General features: G+C 39.6%; 1 protein-coding gene across 1 annotated transcript in view; it reads right to left on the bottom strand.

Annotated features, from left to right (window-relative positions):
- shisal2a.L (shisa like 2A L homeolog) overlaps window positions 1–9,030 on the bottom strand; it is a 53,439-nt gene extending 44,409 nt beyond the window's left edge. Inside the window, exon 1 of the mRNA XM_018258439.2 lies at window positions 8,624–9,030. Coding sequence (XP_018113928.1) covers window positions 8,624–8,805 — 182 coding nt within the window. The 5' untranslated portion in view covers window positions 8,806–9,030. The remainder of the gene's footprint in view (window positions 1–8,623) is intronic.
- Between the last annotated feature and the right edge of the window lie 9,521 nt (window positions 9,031–18,551).

Genomic DNA, 18,551 nt, shown 5'->3' with positions numbered 1-18,551 from the left:
GTTCTATCTACTAGATTTATCTTTAAAAGTGATCATTCAAAATGATTAGATCATGATGCTCCTAAAACAAGCAGTTGATTTAGCTAACCAGGCTCCATCATAATTGGGTAAATGTTATGTACAGCTTGCTGCACACACTTAGGAGCTTTATTTACCAATCTTTCTTAACAGTTTGCTGAATATGGAAGTTCAAGATGGAGGCTTTGCACATCCATTTGTTAATGGTATCTCTTTTTACTAACTGACAGTATGAAGTTGGATGAGAGGTATTCGTGTTTTTATAGTGGGGGGATTTTTCCTACTGATACCGAGGTATATATCTGGGAAAAGAAAATGATAGTAAGTAATGACAATTTGTGCTTATCCCAATGGAAGTTAGTTTAGATTGCACACAGCATTGACTGGTATAAATATTTAATGCCTGGTATAAAAAGTTTGTAAAACAAAAAAAAACTGATATACTCCAGAGGCTTAATTTAGGGAAAGACAACATTTTACATAGATACTTTGGTTCTGACAAGGGGCTTCCATCAAGATAAAGGTCCCATGAGAAAACTGAAATATTGACCTAATAAACTATTGATCCTTTAATAAGTTCCCTTGAGTACATCAGCTTTTGCTGTTGTTATAGATATAGATTCTGTGTATGTGTATTGTGTAGGCTAATACAAAGGGCTTTAAAGCAGGCCTCTGCAGAGAATTGTGTTAATTATTTTTCTGCCTTTTCCTGGTACTTGATACAACACGGATGATCAAGATTGTCCCTTTTTCCATGGTGGTATCTGAACTGCTTAGCTGTTTAGTCTCTCTCTCGTATCTACAGTAATGTTACATATGCCTGCACAGCCACCTACTTTGCCTACAACATATTTTGCTGGTTTGCTTCTATATGGTTCCTCTTATCTTAGAAAATGTTTGAGCTATGGCTTTTAAAAACATTAAATAGCTTTCTTACTTAACACTTAAAATTGACTTCTAAATGCTGTGGCCACTTCCAGTTACCAACATTGTTAATCCATGTCCACAATTATTTTATAGAAAAATGTTCGTTCTTCTTCTCCTGCCCAACACTTTGATTACATTTTGCATTGTTTCGCTACTGCTGTCTATTCAATAGTCTCTGCATGTTATGCATTGGAATGTGCGTTTAACATGGACATACAGTATGTTGTTTTATACAAGACAATTTTGTTGTGCTCGGAAGGGCTTATTTATGAACGTAAACACAAATGCACAGGACTAAAATATATAGAAAAGTGTCTGTGCATTGATGTTATTTCCAAAGGTACTTCATAAAACTTCAAGCAGTGCCAATGCTCTGGTGAATTGCAAGTGCAAAGTATAGGGCACAAGGGTAAATACCTGCCTAGTATTTCTAGGGCTTCCTTAGCATGTTTCGTCTATTCAAGCTATTGAATTGCACCTAGTGAATAGCACAATAACATCATTTTTTGGAATATGTAACAGAAGTGATGCCATAAAAACTTACACTAAAGACAATGCTAGTTTCCATTTGCAGCAGTAGATTATGCAGAAGTTGTACCGTATGCTATAAAGGTGCATGGCAACTCTAGCTTATGTTGGTAGTTTTCCGTTTTCTCAAATGCAACTCAACTGGCACATGTATTTCAAGATTGCATCTACCAGCACTGTGCCCTGTTGCCATCTTTTTTTATGTTCTTTATAAACCCCTTCCTGTCATTCCTTGTTTGCCCAAGCTGGCTTCTGGTTGAGCAGATCCTGTTATTTTGACCCATGTCTGTATATTTTGACTTCCATACTTGCCACCTGCCTTTACCTTTTGCCTGTTTTGACCACAACTCTGTCAGATCCTCACCCAAAAGAGCACCAGTGAAGGCCGATGCTGGAAGGGGTTCCTCTGCTTTGACTGAGCCAGAACATTTACAAAACGTTACACAGATAGGTGGTGATGGTCCCACATGTGATCCTGTAGACCAGGGCTGGCCTCATGTGGCCCTCCACATACAGATGAAGCCACTTGGATTTGTGAGTTAAATGCGTCATGACTCAGAGTTAATTGAAGAAACTGTGTTATCTAAAGTTATCTTAACTCATTTAATGCATTTAACCTTTTCATTAGCATACCAAAGCACCATTGTTCACAATGGTGAATGCTTTAATTAGATGGGATGTTGTGTCACAGTTTTCTGTGTTAAATGAGATAAATGGGATATCTGTGTTTAGTTATTCTGTGTCAAACAGACAAACCAAAGTGGCTGCATCTGTACAGTAAAAATCTGCCTGCTGTGTCTATTTACCATATGTAAAATTTAAAAGGTATCACTACAGAGATTAACTGGCCCCTGCATTGTCTAAACCTCAAATTCAAACTAATCCCCTGTATTGTTCACACCTGTGATCCCCCTGTATTGTTCACACTTGTGATACCTCTATTGTTCACTCCCCTAAAGCCAGTACTATTCACACCTGAGACCCAGACTGAAACTGCCCACATTGTTCACCTGTTCAAACTTTATACAAAATGCTAATGGGGCACCAGCACTGTGTCACTGTATGTAGTACATATTAGACTGCTCCTGATTCCTGTATCCTGCTCTGTTCTGCCTTCCCTATGCTCCCTGTGTGTGTCAGACTTTGGTATTTGTTCTGGGGGTTTGTTAGCATTTGAAAATTATTGTTAGTGGGCCCTAAGGTGTTTAATCATATGCTGGGGTACTGTGTTAAACACAGGGGAGGAGGAGGCATATGGATTTATGTCTTATATGACTTAGCTTTTTTCACATATGAGTGACATCCTTGCCAGGGCAGGCACAAGGTAGTCCTTGTCCTAGGCAAGAGCTTCACTTAGTGCCCCCTGTCCTGCATTAACATTTCCCTCCTTACCATGATGGTTTTTAAATAAAGAGAGCAAATGTACAACATTTTTTCATTTATATTACTGCCCCCTGTACCTGTGCAAGCAAGCTCAGCAGCCATCCATCATACAGCCCTCCTGCAGCCATCATATTGCCCCCAATCTTTACCTGTGTCAGCAGCAGCCAAAAATAAATCTGATCACATCATATTGCCCCCAAGTATTTATCTGTGCCTGTGCCAGCACCCAGCCCAGCAGCAACAGCAAACATATGGGCCCCAAATCTGTACCTGGCTGTGCCAGCAGGAAGCTTCACACTTTACAGTAATAGAAAGAATGTCTTCAGCTCAATGCAACTGTGCAAGGCTGAGAGCAGCGAGAGCCACACCAAGCAGCCGTCAAGAGGGAGAAGGGGAAGGATATGGATTCCACCCAACTGGGTGACCATGATTACTGAAACAAATTATTAAATAAACGCTTGAAAAAAGTGTGCCCCTCAATGATGGCATCCTAGACAGCCACCTACTCTGCCTACCCCTAGTTCCAGCCCTGATCCCTGCAGTGAGCACCAACCATTTGGTTTTTTGGTGTGCTATTAATGTGGTCTTGCGGTAACATGGGTGTGGTTTAAAGTGGGTGTGGTCTAAAAACAGGGAGTGGCTAACACTGGCTTCCGTTATCGGCCCTCCACCATGTAGATTGGAAAAATTCCGGCCCTCGGTACCATAGAAGTTGGGCAGCACTGCTGTAGACCACTTACTAGTGACCAAGCAGAGTTTGGAAAGAACAAAATCTTAGTCTCTTAGTAGTACAATGGTTACTCACCACATCAAGGAAGTGGCCCTGGGCCCTCAGCACAAGGGGCGGATAAACCGAAATCTCAAATAGAAGCAGGCACTCAAGGGCAAAAACTTCCACCAGGCAGATGTTCCAAAAGTGAAAAAGTTTATTGTGTCAAAACAGCCTGACACGTTTCGTGTTCCCAAACACTTAATCATAGGCCCAGCCTATGGAACATCTGCCTGGTGGAAGTTTTTGCCCTTGAGTGCCTGCTTCTATTCGAGGTTTAGAGTTTGGAAAGAGTCCAGCATTGGCCTCTGTTCCACTTTTTACCTGTCATTAATATATAAAGATTGGCATATTTTGAAAACTTTACAGCAACTGCAAAGCCACAAGTAAAAAACTTTCCTAGAAACAAAAGTAAGTTTAATAATATTACTATACTATAGACATTCATCTTTTGCACTTATGCTGCAGTTTTACACAGGGTTGGAACTAGGGGTAGACAGAAGAGGCATGTGCCTAGAGCACAAAGGTAAAGGGGCGCCAGCAGTGCTGGGCCAAGCCGGCCAGGCCCCCTTGGCAACCCAGCTTGCTATGTCTCCCCCTTCTCAAGCGCGTACAGGCTCTCTCAAGCGCTCGCATGTGCGGAGGCACGAGCGCACACCAAGGATACCATAGATGCAGCCAGTAAGCCAGATCACATGTGCCCGTGCGTATGCGCAGAATAACGCTAAAGAGACAGGAAGAGCTGCCAGAAGAGAGAGACACAAGCGTCTGAGATAGGGGAAAGTGCGATAAGAGGTACCTGCCTTGCGCCCTAGGCGCAAGGCAGGTACCTTCTGCCTACCCCTAGTTCTGGCACCGGGCACCAAGCTCATACCTCTTCTGCTGCCTTCCCTAATTTGAGTCCTTGTATACACCACCTCTGTTTCTCTTATATCTTTAGCGATAGTTGGAGTGCGAATGCGCTCTTCCATGCATGCACGTTCATGACACTGGTTTTATTAATAGTTATTTCTACAGTATTTTGGGGTAGTTTAATTAAAGTTAACGTTACTACGGCAGGCATAGCGAAGTTGCGCTAGCGTTACTATGGCAGGCATAGTGAAGTTGCGCTAGCGTTACTACGGCAGGCATAGCGAAGTTGCGCTAACGTTAATATGGCAGGCATACCGAAGTTGCTCTAGCATTAGATAATTTGCATAAGGCGGGAAGTTAAATTTCAATAGACGTATATGTTGCAGCAAGTACAGCACACTACATAAGCCCAGGGAACCTTAATAAAAGAAAATAGAGTTGTTATATTGCCCTACACATGAGCCCACTGTATAGTTTATGTGCCATTTGTAAGGAAATGTAGGGGGAAGGAGGGTACCCAAAAAAAATCTTTTTTCAGCCTATCACCCTGTAAAAAGGAAAATACGCAAGTGTTTTTTGGGACTTAGAAAAAATGTCAACTTTTTTTGGATCAAGTCCTATCTACTCTATTGCACTTAGCCTGGTCTGAGGTGGCGAAGGCAAGTCTGGTGATAGAGGAAACATTCAGTAAAAACAAAGTGAATTTGTGTAGAAATGCTCTTTCGCCAGAGCAAAAATACGCCTGGCGTTAGAGTGTGAAGTTGCAGTTTATCTCCTTCACTAGCGTAATTACGCCATCGCCCATTAGTAAATCGGCGCAGTGCCGAAACGACGTCACAACTGCGAATTTTCACCAGCGTTAACCACTGCACCCTTTGGTAAATTTCCCCCTAGGTGAGGTAGGGCCTAGTGTCTCAAACGCAAGGCTGACCCCTTTGCTGAAAGTCTGTAAAGGTACAGTGTCCCTGACTGTAAGGAAGGAAAAGAGAAGGTAGGCAGCAGACTGGGGCCCAGTTGCCTGGGGAACCCTAAGGTGTGTTATTGAAGTGACACTGACCCAAAAAAAACTACTCTTCAAGTAATAATGTACATTAACAGTTACTGATAGGTCATGTTAATACTTTTTTGTTTAAAGTTCTGCATTTGTAGGTAATTGTTGACCCTGGCTGTTTTGCAAACCAGACTGAGCCTTCTCCTCCTGTCTGTTAGAGATTCTAATGCTAATGGAACTGAGCATAAATATGGCAGTCCCCTCATAGAGAAACATGGGGGCTCAAATAGGTAGTGTAAACGCATCGGGCAAATACTTTTATGACAAAATTATAAATAGCATGTAAAGGCAATTTTATGATTGATGTAAAAAAGATTAATTTCTGGTGTCATTGCCTCTTTAAAGTAAATTGTATGGAAAGTATTAATGTGGAACTGTACTGGTGGCTATCAATAAACTGTTTGTGAGTTCAACGGTGGCGTTGGGTGAACCTCCAGTTTATTCATATATAATGTGAATATTTCAAGTTCCCAGACCTTGTCCGACTGTGGTGTGCTACTCAGGCAAGTTTCTCAAGAGGGCACGGGGCACCACATTACAAGTGTTTGCTGCTTGGGAAAACATAAATGACCCTTAAAGTGTTGATTTGGACACTCGCTGAAAAATGATGAACAGGGTGAGTAGTGTCACCAGAAACCTGCCCATTCCTGATGCTATCCTAGAACTAAATGGTCTCAGAGGCAAGTTACCAAGATAATAACACAAGTTCTATTATATGGACCTTACTGCTGCATGTCTTTCACATACAGTACATACAGCATGGAACCTGTTGCTTGCATAAAAAATGCATTTACAGTATCTGCATTTTGTCAGGCCAAGCTGGGTGGTAGTGTTGTTTAAAGAGAAATAAAGAAGTGTTTGACAAGTTAGGTCACATGTATTTTTGTGAATGGTGCACAGCTTACTAACACAAGTAACAGAGCAGGGAATATTATCAGTAAAGTACAGTGCAGAGTGGTACATAAGTGAGAAATGGTTTGTATTGAGAGGGACAAAAGGCCATGGCATAAAAGCAGTGTAGTCACCAGAACCAGGCCCGGATTTGCGGCAAGGCCACATAGGCCCTGGCCTAGGGCGGCATCAATTAAGGGGCGGCATGCCGCCCAGCGCAAACGCAGTTTTTTGTCGAAGCACTAGCGCCGATCGGCTAGTGCTCCGAAACCAAGCTAAAAGGATGCGCATGCGCGCTATCTTGAGAGAAGGAAGGGGTGACGGAGGACGCCGGCCTCTTAGTGGATGCACATGCGCGCTATCTAGAGAGTGAGAGGGGGCGACGGAGGACACTGGCCTCTGGGCGCCCTCAGGGCAAATCCGGCCCTGACCAGAACAGAATAAAATCCAAAGCAGAACAAAGTACAGGTATGGGATCTGCTTTCCAGAAACCTGTTATCCAAAAAGCTCCAAATTACAGAAAGACAAATTTTTAAAAATGATTTCCTTTGTCTTTGTAATAATAAAACTGTAGCTTGTACTTGATACAAATCAAGATATAATTAATCCTTATTGGAAGTAAAACAGCCTATTGGGTTTATTTTTATTTTTTTTGTTTTTATGATTTTCTAGTGCACATAAGGTGCGAAGATCCAAATTACGGAAAGATCCCTTATCTGGAAAACCCCAGGTTCAGAGCATTCTAGATAATAGGTCCCACACCTGTACCATGCTTCACATTAAATAAATTATACAGTATCCCATCAGGTGTCACAAAGTAGCACAATTAGCATGTAAAAACATTTTGACATATTTTATTCTTTAATGTTTTTTTCATTAGGTGACAATTTTTCACACTTCAGATATTTGCCATTATTGGTGACTAATAATGACAGGACAAAGGCAAAATGTGCTGAGATCATTCCACCAACTGTCCCAAACAAGTAATACCTTATTATACACAGACAAATTAGTTCTGTCACAAGAAACACCATAGCAAATTAGCGATGTTAAAGCCTTTGTTACCAGCATATTTATATACATTCTCTAAAGCAGAGATAGACAGGTTTTGGTATTCACGTTCTGCATGCATACCTTTAACTCCCTGCACCCTCTGTCTAGCAGGTAAGGTTATGATATGAGCTTTAAGAGCTCATTTACAAATGCAAGTGCTTATGAGCTCAGATGGACCCAAGGCTGTGCTCTTATTAAAGGTACTTGCATGCAAACATGCTCCTTATACCTCCACATTGTGCACTGACCACCCATTAATTCATAACAAAAATTATAAGCAAGTTAGCCTATCAGTGATGGGCGAATTTCTCCCATTCCCTGTGAAATTTGAGAAACGGCAAAAAATTCTAATGCACATTAAAGTCAATGGGCGCCTATTAAATCGGAATTGTCACCGCCATCAGAATTGTCACCGGCGTCAAAATATTTTTGACGCTGGTGAAGATTTGCTGGCAAATTTTTGCGGGGGAATTTATTCACCGGCGGCGAAACTTGTAAATTCACCGCGAATTTGCACCTGCTGAATAAATTCAGCCGTCACTAGAGCCTATTAAAGTGACGGAACTCTGAAGCCACAGCCACATTAAATGTAGCACAAATTCTGTGGTTCCCACAGCAAGCTGCATTAATAGCAACAGACTTTGCCTAAGGATTAACTTGCTAATGCTGTTTTTACACTGATAGCTGTAAGGGACAGCTTTCCCGCTCCAAATTTTTTATCCGCAATGCATGGCCGATTAATGAACAAATGCTCACAAAATTGTGTTCATTTATGCGTATCGGACACATTGCAGTGAACCTAACACTGTGCTCACACACAATAATGCTGGAGTTGTTAGGGGGAAAAAAACGTGATCTGTGTCCACAATCACATTTGGCACACAGTATTTGCAGTAGTACTGAAGTCCCAAAATAAAGGGGTGCATAACATAAGAGTGAATGACAATGCACATCTGCCAAAGTAACTTTATACCTGAAAAAGAAGTTATCCATCAGGTATCACACAGAGAAAACACTAAGTTTAGAGTTACTAACAATGCTAAATAGTAACAGGCTGCACAACTGAAAACCATTAACATTACCAATGTATTTGGAAGTGAGTTCAGTGAACATCCAGTGAATATGAACAGCGCTTGTATTAGGATTCTTACCTTAACCACCACATGTAGCTGTGCTCGTACGGGAAAAAGCTATTGGGATCATCACAGCAATACTTTATGTCCTTAAATCCACAGCAGTATATGGCACCCATGTCACTGTCTGCCTTGGGACAGCTGAAAGCACCTACCACCACCTTCTCAGCTGTAGTATAACTAGAACACTCTGCACTCATAGTCCTGGGTTCCTCCTTGGTTTCCTCAGGCTGACAAAGCACATACAAATGACAGGGAAAAGAAAAAAAAAATCCCCAATAGCCCTATGCCATGTACACAGGCTAAAGGGCAGATCCAAGTACAGCGTGTGCGACCCTCACAGCAACATCTCTTGCATCACGCTGCTTTCCTCAGGACCACCACTTGTGCTCACAGTTCCTCCAAATCCTGATTGCATGTGCTTCCTCTTTTTATATATATATCTGGCTCCCTCTTGTGGCGACATAAATCACACATTATTTAAATATCAGAAACCATATCCCATGCTTCACTCATTTATAGGTATTATATGAGCACAAATACGATCTGACAGTAGCAAGTCTGGCAGTGTGACCTGGTTGGGTTCCCATTATCTTAATTCAGGCATATCCAAAGTGCGGCCCAGGGGCCAATTGTGGCCCTTTTTCAAATTTACACCGGCCCTCAGCCTCCATCATAAAATTAATAATAATGAGGTCCCCCAGCACAGTGCGATCAGGAATCCCATAGCAGTAATATCAAAATACATTCGTGAAATGATCTGCCACTTGGTCTATACTGCTGCCTGTGTACTGAAGGTGTTAGCAATAGACACGTACTGGCATGTAGTGACATGCCACTCTCACATACTTCTTTAGGGCTGAAGGTGTCAATAGACGTACTGACGTGCCAGTACAGTAAACTAAAAAAGTATGGTGTCACTACATTCCAGTATGTGAAAGGTAATTTCTGATTACTGCACAATCCATAATAATGAAGCTAGTGTACCAGTTTTTTTTCAGGTTTCTAAAACTCATGGATGCAGCAGACGTACTGATGGGAGTAGGCTTCTTTGACACTTCTGAGAAGCTACCACCTATTTACTATTAGGGTACCTGCAGTTTCTACCAGCAACTCCGTTAAGTAAAGGGGCCACCCTGCACAAAATACTTTGTGGAACAACATAATATTCTGTCCAAATTTGAAGGTGCACTCATATTAGTGGTGTAACTATAGAGGAGGCAGACTCCGCAGCCATGGGGGGGGGATTTGGGGCCTGTTAGGTGGTCGCAGATGACCCACAATTTTGTGTGCGACCTTAAACACTTGCAAAATTTCTTGAAAACCATGATTTTGTGCAAGCTGTTATTCCTGCTGTGTGTGGGTGGGGAAACAACAACTTGCAGGAAGGTCTGGCCCTCGAAGTTATTCCATTGACTTAGATTCCTGAACTTGTTTGACCCACTCCTTCCAGTTACACCAAGTACTCACAGAATGTTTATGTATATGTTAACTCCTTGCGCAAAGTCAAATGGATGAGCAAAACACACAGGCTTCCCACCTAGAAGATAGAAAAGTTTTTGATATAAGTGTATGCGCTTCCTATAAAATAGAGTTTACTTTTACCACAAAGCTTTTTTGAGTTCTTCTTTAATTAGAATGGCTCTCTTGTCACTTGACTTATGGAGGAATAGCTCCCAACTGTGAGAGCGAAAAATAAAGTCTCCACTCCCACCCGGTAGATGAATGTTCTGCAATTTGACCCCTTTGAACAAAAACCAAGAGAGGGAGAAAAACTAAAGGAGAACTCAAAAAAGCTTTGTGATAAAAGTATACTTTATTTTTTAGGAAGCGCATACACTTCTATCAAAAACCTTACTCACAGAATGTGCCAAGCTTCAATAAAACAGACGTAGTTGATGCCTTTTATAGTACAATAATATGCACAATAGCGTGTTCTTGTCTTTTAGGAAAAACATTACAGGACAAGGCCATGAATATAGGGATTATTTACAACTCTCCTAAGCCCATTAGTGTACATCTGCCTTGGAGAATGGCTGCACTGTGCACCTTGCAATGGACAAAAAAATCTGGCACATGGTGCACAATTGAGCGTCAAGGGGCAGGTCAGCCCTGACCTTACAACCAGCCATATGGCCCCCTTAACTTGCTTGTCATAAATTTAACAAAATAGTATGTTCAGTTATTGTCTTGCTATATAATTATCAATGCAATCACAGCAGATATTTGTTTTTATGATTTCTTATACTATGTTTTTGTGTTCCTTCTAGGTAAAGCTGAACTAGATCTAATTCTACATACAGCACAAGTCCTCCGTTTTTATATACTGCTCACTGTAATAGCTTTTTCCTATTACCAGCAGCAGCAGAGTTATTATGTCCCCAGCCTGCAAAACCAGATATGAGCCAGGGCTGCTAAATGCTAGACAAGTAAGCTCTTATGGAATCTATCAAATTCTGCCTGGGCTGTCAATAAATGATTTCTCCCAGCAAATAAAAGTTACATTAAAACTTATGCAATTTACGCAACTGCCAAAAGAACTGCCCTGAATTGCTTAAAAACTTTCCGTAACTTACATAGTGCTTATGTAACTTGTGCATCAAACAATGGCAATGCAGAGAAGCTTAAAAGGGACTGGAAGAGGCAAACTCCACCGACTAACAATGTATTAAAAAACTTAAGGTAAATTCCACTGACCTCCAATGAACTGACTGACTTATTAACACATTCATTTTTATTACCTTTTTATATGAAATGCTTATTACAAAGTAGCATCAAATGTTTATATTGGGATGGATTTACTGAATTATATGAGCTATGTTCTACATTAAGTTTATAACTGGTGGAATAATTTGTTATTGGGTCCTACAGCAAGATCATTGACCCATATAGCCTTATGTTACTTACGCAAAAATATACTTTACTTATGAAATCTATGTAACTTATGTATTGAGTACAAATCGGCATTACTTAGGACAAATTCTACTGATCCCCCAATGAATAAAAAAACTTAAGGTAGATTTCACTGCCCCAATAAAATTCATGCTACTTTCAAAGAAACGTATGTAACATGGTTATCCAGTTATGACAATGCAGAACAGTATAATAGGGGCCGGGAGGGTTTAATTAAACTTGGGCCAAACTCCGCTGATTCAAATTAAATGACTATTAACTAGTAAATGTATTAATGCAACTATTTATATGAACTATTTAAAAATCAGTAAGTAAAATCAGTTGTTTATATTCAGATATATTTGCTAAATTATATAAGCCTCTCATGCATGAATATTCCAGCAGTGAAATGACTAGTTATTGGGCACCCACAAGAAGATCATTGGGCCCCAAAACTTTGGACTTTGGTTGCTTATCAGTCCCATTGGACTCCCTGTAGTTCCTGGCCCCCCGGGAGTTGCAGTGTTTGTTTCCTCTCAGTGTCAGACTGGGGTATTTGGTGCCTACCAAAGAACAGCACTCCAGGGGCCTGCCAAATACATAAACATGCCCTCGCCAAATTTTTTTGCCCTAGTGAAAAAACTTTCTGCACTGAGCAGCAGGTAGAGCCCCCTAGTCCAATCCTGTTTCCCTTTATAATTAACCCCTGATTTTTATTAAAATGGTTGGTGAGTCGGTATCATATTAGCTGTGATTCAATGACAATACATCCAACAAGTTCAACCTTTTATCCCAGCAAAAACTGCTAGTTGATCATTTGTGTAGTACAAACAAAGGGCAAGGTCAAAAATGCTGTAATCTGCGCTTGTGTTCTTTGGGGTCTCCATATAAATAACCTGATTTTTATTAAAATGGTTGGTGAGTCGGTATCATAGTAGCTGTGATTCAATGACAATACATCCAACAAGTTCAACCTTTTATCCCAGCAAAAATTGCTAGTTGATCATTTGTGTAGTACAAACAAAGGGCAAGGTCAAAAATGCTGAAATCTGTGCTTGTGTTCTTTGGGGTCTCCATATAAATAACTTGTATGAGGCCCCAAAGTTTCTGATGGCAGTCCTTTTGTACATCAACAATCAGAGGGTTTAGATTATATAAGTTCTGTGCATGATTAGATCCAACTACACATGATGGGAAAATGTTGGGTGAGTGAGTCTAAAGAATCCTTACCGCTTTCCATATGGGGTCCGGGTGCCTATGATTAAGTGTCCTGTGGGGACAGGAAACACGCCAGGCTTTTATTTTTTTATACAAGATGTAAATAAAGCTTTTTTTTACTACTTTACAAGTATTTTGAGACTCCTGGATTTACTCAATTTGATCATATTTTTGGGGTGTCGGAGTAGTGCCAGCTCTATTTTTCAGGTTTTGTCAAACAAAGATGAGCCTATTTATTTCTTTGTTGCAGAATTTACCAACATCACTGATATGCAAATGGGCTGCCAGTGCCTCAATGCTGGGTAACTTCCAGTAAGACAAACAGCCCTACTGCTGTGGGTAGGGTTGCCACCCGGCCGTATTTTACCGGCCTAGCTGGTACTGCAAGTTGGAGTGATACCACCCCTCCCCCCCCCAGCAGCCTAACAACAGAACAATGGGAAGGTAACCAGATAGCAGCTCCCTAACACAAGATAACAGCACTCAATAGTAAAATCCAGGTTCCACTGCAACACATTGTTACATTGAGTAAAAGAAACAAAAGCCTGCCAGAAAGCAGTTCCATCCCAAAGTGCTGGCTCTTTCTGAAAGTACATGACCAGGCAAAATGACCTGAGATGGCTGCCTACACACCAATATTACAACTAAAAAAAACACTTGCTGGTTCAGGAATGACATTTTATATTGTAGAATGAATTATTTGCAGTGTAAACAGTGTAATTTAGAAATAAAAACGACACCATGAAAATCATGACAGAATCCCTTTAAGGAAGCAGAGCCCAATCAAGGTGGTTTGCTAACTAGCTGGAAATCCTTCTTATCTCTGTAAACAGACAGTCAGTGGGCTGAATGTGGGGCAGTGTTTTGCAGCATATCACACTCACATGCTTTTGAAGCTTACATTGGAGTCCCTGTGATGTACAATCTTTTATTAAACATCTTATATCAACATTCATTTTTGTATCCTGTATCTTTAGCAGACGCTCCAGTGCAATCACAATAGAATTGATGGGTTATTATTTGTAATAATACAGCAAACCATTCCACCAAAGCTCTTTTGTTTTTGTACTGAAATCTAAAGAGCATTGGCGCAATGTTCAGAAAAAAAATCTGGTCATGAACTAGAGAGTGTGCTAATTTATTCCCTGTTTCCGATTGTGCGCGTTATCTATTTATTAGTCACATAGAACTGCATCGCTGTTTCTCTAGTGAGAAATGACTCAGCCCCGTATTTAGACATTAAAAGCCAACCAATTCTAATTACTTCGTCCAGTTTTGATTAGTTACATAGAGAACTGTTCAATCTTGTTTTCGCTTAAGTGGTTTTGAGTGGTGTCTTTGCCTTTATAGATTTAGTCATCTGCCATCTGGTTATTCTATTACCTTCAAAATGTGCATCTATTAACACATTCATATTAAACCATACTATATTTGACACACATTTCATTTAAGAGATTCAACCCCACTAAGAGTTGTTAAATATGCAATTTATATGAAAATTTGCTTTTCATTAATGTGTGAAAAATATTTTATATTTTCTTTTAGTATCAAGTTAAGGCTTGTTTTACTTAAAGGGCTACCAACACAAAAAAAGTGAAAAAATCCCTAAAACAGAACTTTTATTTACACCCTATCTGTGTACAAGGCAATGGATGTGTTTGTCCCATGTATGTTATACTCCACAGGCCTTACAACAAAACCATTTCCAGAATTTTAAAGGGGTTGTTCACCTTCCAAACATTTGTTTTCAGTTCAATTGTTTTCAGATTGTTCACCAGAAAGACTCAATTTCATTTGCTTTCCATTTTTATTTTTTACAGTTTTTTCAAAATCTAAGTTTATAGTTTAATGTCTTTGGTGTTTCAATCTGGTAGCTCAGTAATTCAGGGGCAAACTCTACAGTTTACAGGGTCTGTGACCCCCCGCCCCAGAGCTGCTTTAGAAGGTGAAAAATTACATGTTACACTTCAATATTAGAAAAACAGTCACACATAGAAAATAGTAATAAAAAAAGTATTTATCTCTGGTACCAATTGAGCTGAAAATATTGTTGGAAGGTGAACAACCCCTTTAAGGAGAGTTTAAAAAATGACCACATAATCTGTTTATAGGTGCATGTAATAAACATTTCACAGCAGTGAGTGCTCCTGCATGTTCTTGTGCTGGTTTTTGTATATTCATATTTTTCTACCATGTGTACTGTGCTATGGGAGAAGGTTGCAGAAGAGGGATCTTTGTTAATTTGTTGTGTAAATGGTAGTATTCTAACACAGTGTGCAGTTGTTTATTATTTTTTATTTATATGTTTTCAAGCTCTCTGGGTTTGCAATTATTCTATAGTTATAAAGCACTGACCCATCCATGCAGTGATAGTCACATGACTTTTTATCTGCCAGGACTTGCACAGAGCGGTGTATCCACCAAATAGAAGTAGTCCGTTGGTGAGCACAAATGTGTGTTTTTCTGCTCGGGTAAATGTAAGCGACCCTCATGATGTATTTTCCATTTTTGAATCTCAGGTATATTTATTACCGTATAAGATATCTTGGAATAAACTTGGGCAACCCATTATCATTTTCATTAGTGAGCTAACTCACTTTTTCTAATGTTATAATAATTTTTGGTATTACAGGTATGAGACCTGTTATCCAGAATGCTTCAGACCTTTGGTTTTCCGGATAATGGATCTTTCCATAATTTGGAACACTATGGGGCCAATTCATTAACTTCGATTGAAGGAATAGAAGAAAAAATACTATGAATTTTAAAGTGTTTTTTTGGCTACTTCGACCATCGAATGGGCTATTTCGACTTTTGACTACGACTTCGACTTCGTATCGAAAGATTCGAACTAAAAATCGTTCGACTATTCAACCATTCGATAGTCGAAGTACTGTCTCTTTAAGAAAAAACTTTGACCCCCTAGTTCGCCATCTAAAAGCTACCGAACCCAATGTTAGCCTATGGGGAAGGTCCCCATAGGCTAAGTTTTTTTGGTAGAAGGATAATCCTTCGATCGTTGGATTAAAATCCTTCGAATTGTTCGATTCAAAGGATTTAATTGTTCGATCGAACGATTATTCCTTCGATCGTTCGATCTAACTATTTACACAAAATCCTTCGACTTCGATATTCGAAGTCGAAGGATTTTCATTCCCAGTCGAATATCGAGGGTTAATTAACCCTCGATATTCGACCCTTGATGAATTTGCCCCTATGCCTTTAGAAATCTAAAAAATCATGTAAACATCAAATAAACCCAATAGGCTGGTTTTGTTTCCAATAAGGATTATTTATATCTTAGTTTGGAACAAGTACAAGGTGCTGTTTTATTATTACAGAGAAAAAGGAAATCATTTTGAAAAATTTGGATTATTTGGATAAAAATGTAGTCTATGGGAGATGGCCTTTCTGTAATTCAGAGCTTTCTGGATAATGGGTTTACTGATAACAGATCCCATACCTGTACTACATTGTATGTATTTTCACCTTCTGTTTAAGTAATGGCTTTTCTCTCCTCTTGTCATTTATCCTGCTACTTAAAAATACAGTGCAAAGTGCAGACTACGGTGCTATCGGAGGCAAGGCAGCTCTGTCTGTGGGAAATCATGTATATTCAGTCTGAGTGCTTGTATACTCTATATGGGTCTTTTTAGCAATTTTCTGTATAGCTGCTTACCCCTTGGCTCCTTTCACCTCATGGTTTTAGTGCTGATTTAAAACACTGAATAGATACGTGTGCATTCCATTGCTATTACTATGCAGTAAAATACTTCACTGTATACAGAGAAAGCACTCCATTCTGGGAGGTGTGCTTTAAGGCTCAGTCTGTGGGGCAAAGTACATACAGTAAGACAGAGTGCTTATTGCACCAGTCTTAGGCATTTTACTTTTCTATATTTATCACTAGAAGCCAGCAGAAGTGAGAGTAATTGAATCATTAATAAAGATGGACTATTTTCTCTTGAATTGGCATTAGACTGATATACAGCAATACAATACTGAAATACATTCATTAACAATGAGAAGCTACACTGTTCTGGTGAGCAATTCATAAAAGTTGAGCCATGACGGTCATTTCTAAGATGTTCTTTTATGTTGCTACTGACATTGTAACCATGTTTATAATCATTTAAACTGATAACTGATTGATCCAGTGGCATGTCAGAGAAATGGTTAAATAAATATAAACATTTCCTATTGTTCCTAAATTATTTGATAATATAAGTACAGAAATGCCAAATCTTTTCATATGAAATCATAGTGCCTAGGCTAGTACCTAAAGTAAAGAAAGTGCCGTCTGTTTCTTTAGTAAATTATTTATAGAGCCCCTTACAAGTCAAAATGCAATTTTTGGAATACTGACTAACCAGAGAATACCAATGGCCACTGCTATCAAGTTTAGCCTTCAAATTTAATTATAAGCCCCCAATATCTTTCTCTTCAATATAGAAAATGCTCTTTGAGGTATGAAGGAGGTTTGTTGGTACTCTAGATTAACAGCAAATAGTTTTGTAATAAAGATAAGAGTCTTGTATTCTGTGCTTTTATCTAGCTGCAAAACCATACCTTCTCGGGAGGAAGCTTTTAGCTACTCCATGTTACTGCCAATGTTACCTTCATATATCCTGTCATGGTAAAGCTATACCTTTGCTATTTTGTTCTGCGAGAAATAAAAAAATGTTTAACCCTTTGCTTGCCAGGGTTCTTGCATCTAGCCACACAATGAATTGCCAGTAAAATGTAGTGCAGCATGCATCAGACACATATATGTAACTTCTGCAGTGGCAATGATCAACCAGTCTTTCTTTACACGGACATCACATGATAATGGTGGCATAATTCAAACAATTTTGACATCACACGTTGTACCAGACCACAATGCTGAGTTTTCCTATTAGTGGGGCTGGGGCAGCACCAGCCAATTGAATGGCTTCTAGAATTAAATACTTACTTTCTCACTCAATGAGTACTTAAAGGGGTTGTTCACCTTTGAGGTTACTTTTATTATAATGTAGAGAGTGATATTCTGAGACAATTTGCATTTGGTTTTCATTTGTTATTATTTGTGGTTTTTGAGTTATTTAGCTTTTTATTCAACAGCTCTCCAGATTGCTACTTAAGCAAAGTTGCTAAGGTCCAAATTACCTTAGAACCCAGGCACTGATTTGAATAAGACTGGAAAATGAGGGCCTGTACAGAAAGATGAGAAATAAAAAGTAGCAAAAACAGAAAATGTGTACCCTTACAGAGATTGTTTTTTAGATGGGGTCAGTGAAAGGTGGAAAGAATCAGAAGAAAAAAGCAAATAATTAAAAAACTATAAAAAATAAATAAGTTGCTTAGAATTGGGCATTCTATAACATACTAAAAGTTAACTTAAGGGTGACCACCCCTATTACTAGTAAATTACCAGCACTAACCCATGTAGTAGAGTTGACCAAGAATTTACCAAGGCTTGATCTATCCTACATTTAAAACCAACCTGTTACTAGCGGCAGTAAAACATTCATTATCTGCACGGAAAAAATTGTACCATGCTTTGGCCAAAATCTGTAAACTTCCGACAGGCCTGGACTGGCAATCTGTGGATTCTGGCAAATGATAGAGAGGCTGCTGTAAGATGCCATAGACACTCACTATTTAGTGGGCTTTTAGGGGGCTGTTTGGGCCTCTGTGTACTTGGAATTCCAGGGCTTATTTTGAATCCCAGTCCAGACCTGGCTTCCAACATAGGCACATTATCTCAATATACATACTTTGAAACTAGTCTTGCCACATGACTCCTTTTTTCCCAACCTTCCTACTATAGGCACATTAATGAACATGAACCCTA

The sequence above is a fragment of the Xenopus laevis genome, chromosome 4L (genome assembly GCF_017654675.1).
Source record: "Xenopus laevis strain J_2021 chromosome 4L, Xenopus_laevis_v10.1, whole genome shotgun sequence".
NCBI classification, from domain to species: domain Eukaryota; kingdom Metazoa; phylum Chordata; class Amphibia; order Anura; family Pipidae; genus Xenopus; species Xenopus laevis.
This window is presented reverse-complemented; position numbering and strand designations above follow the sequence as displayed.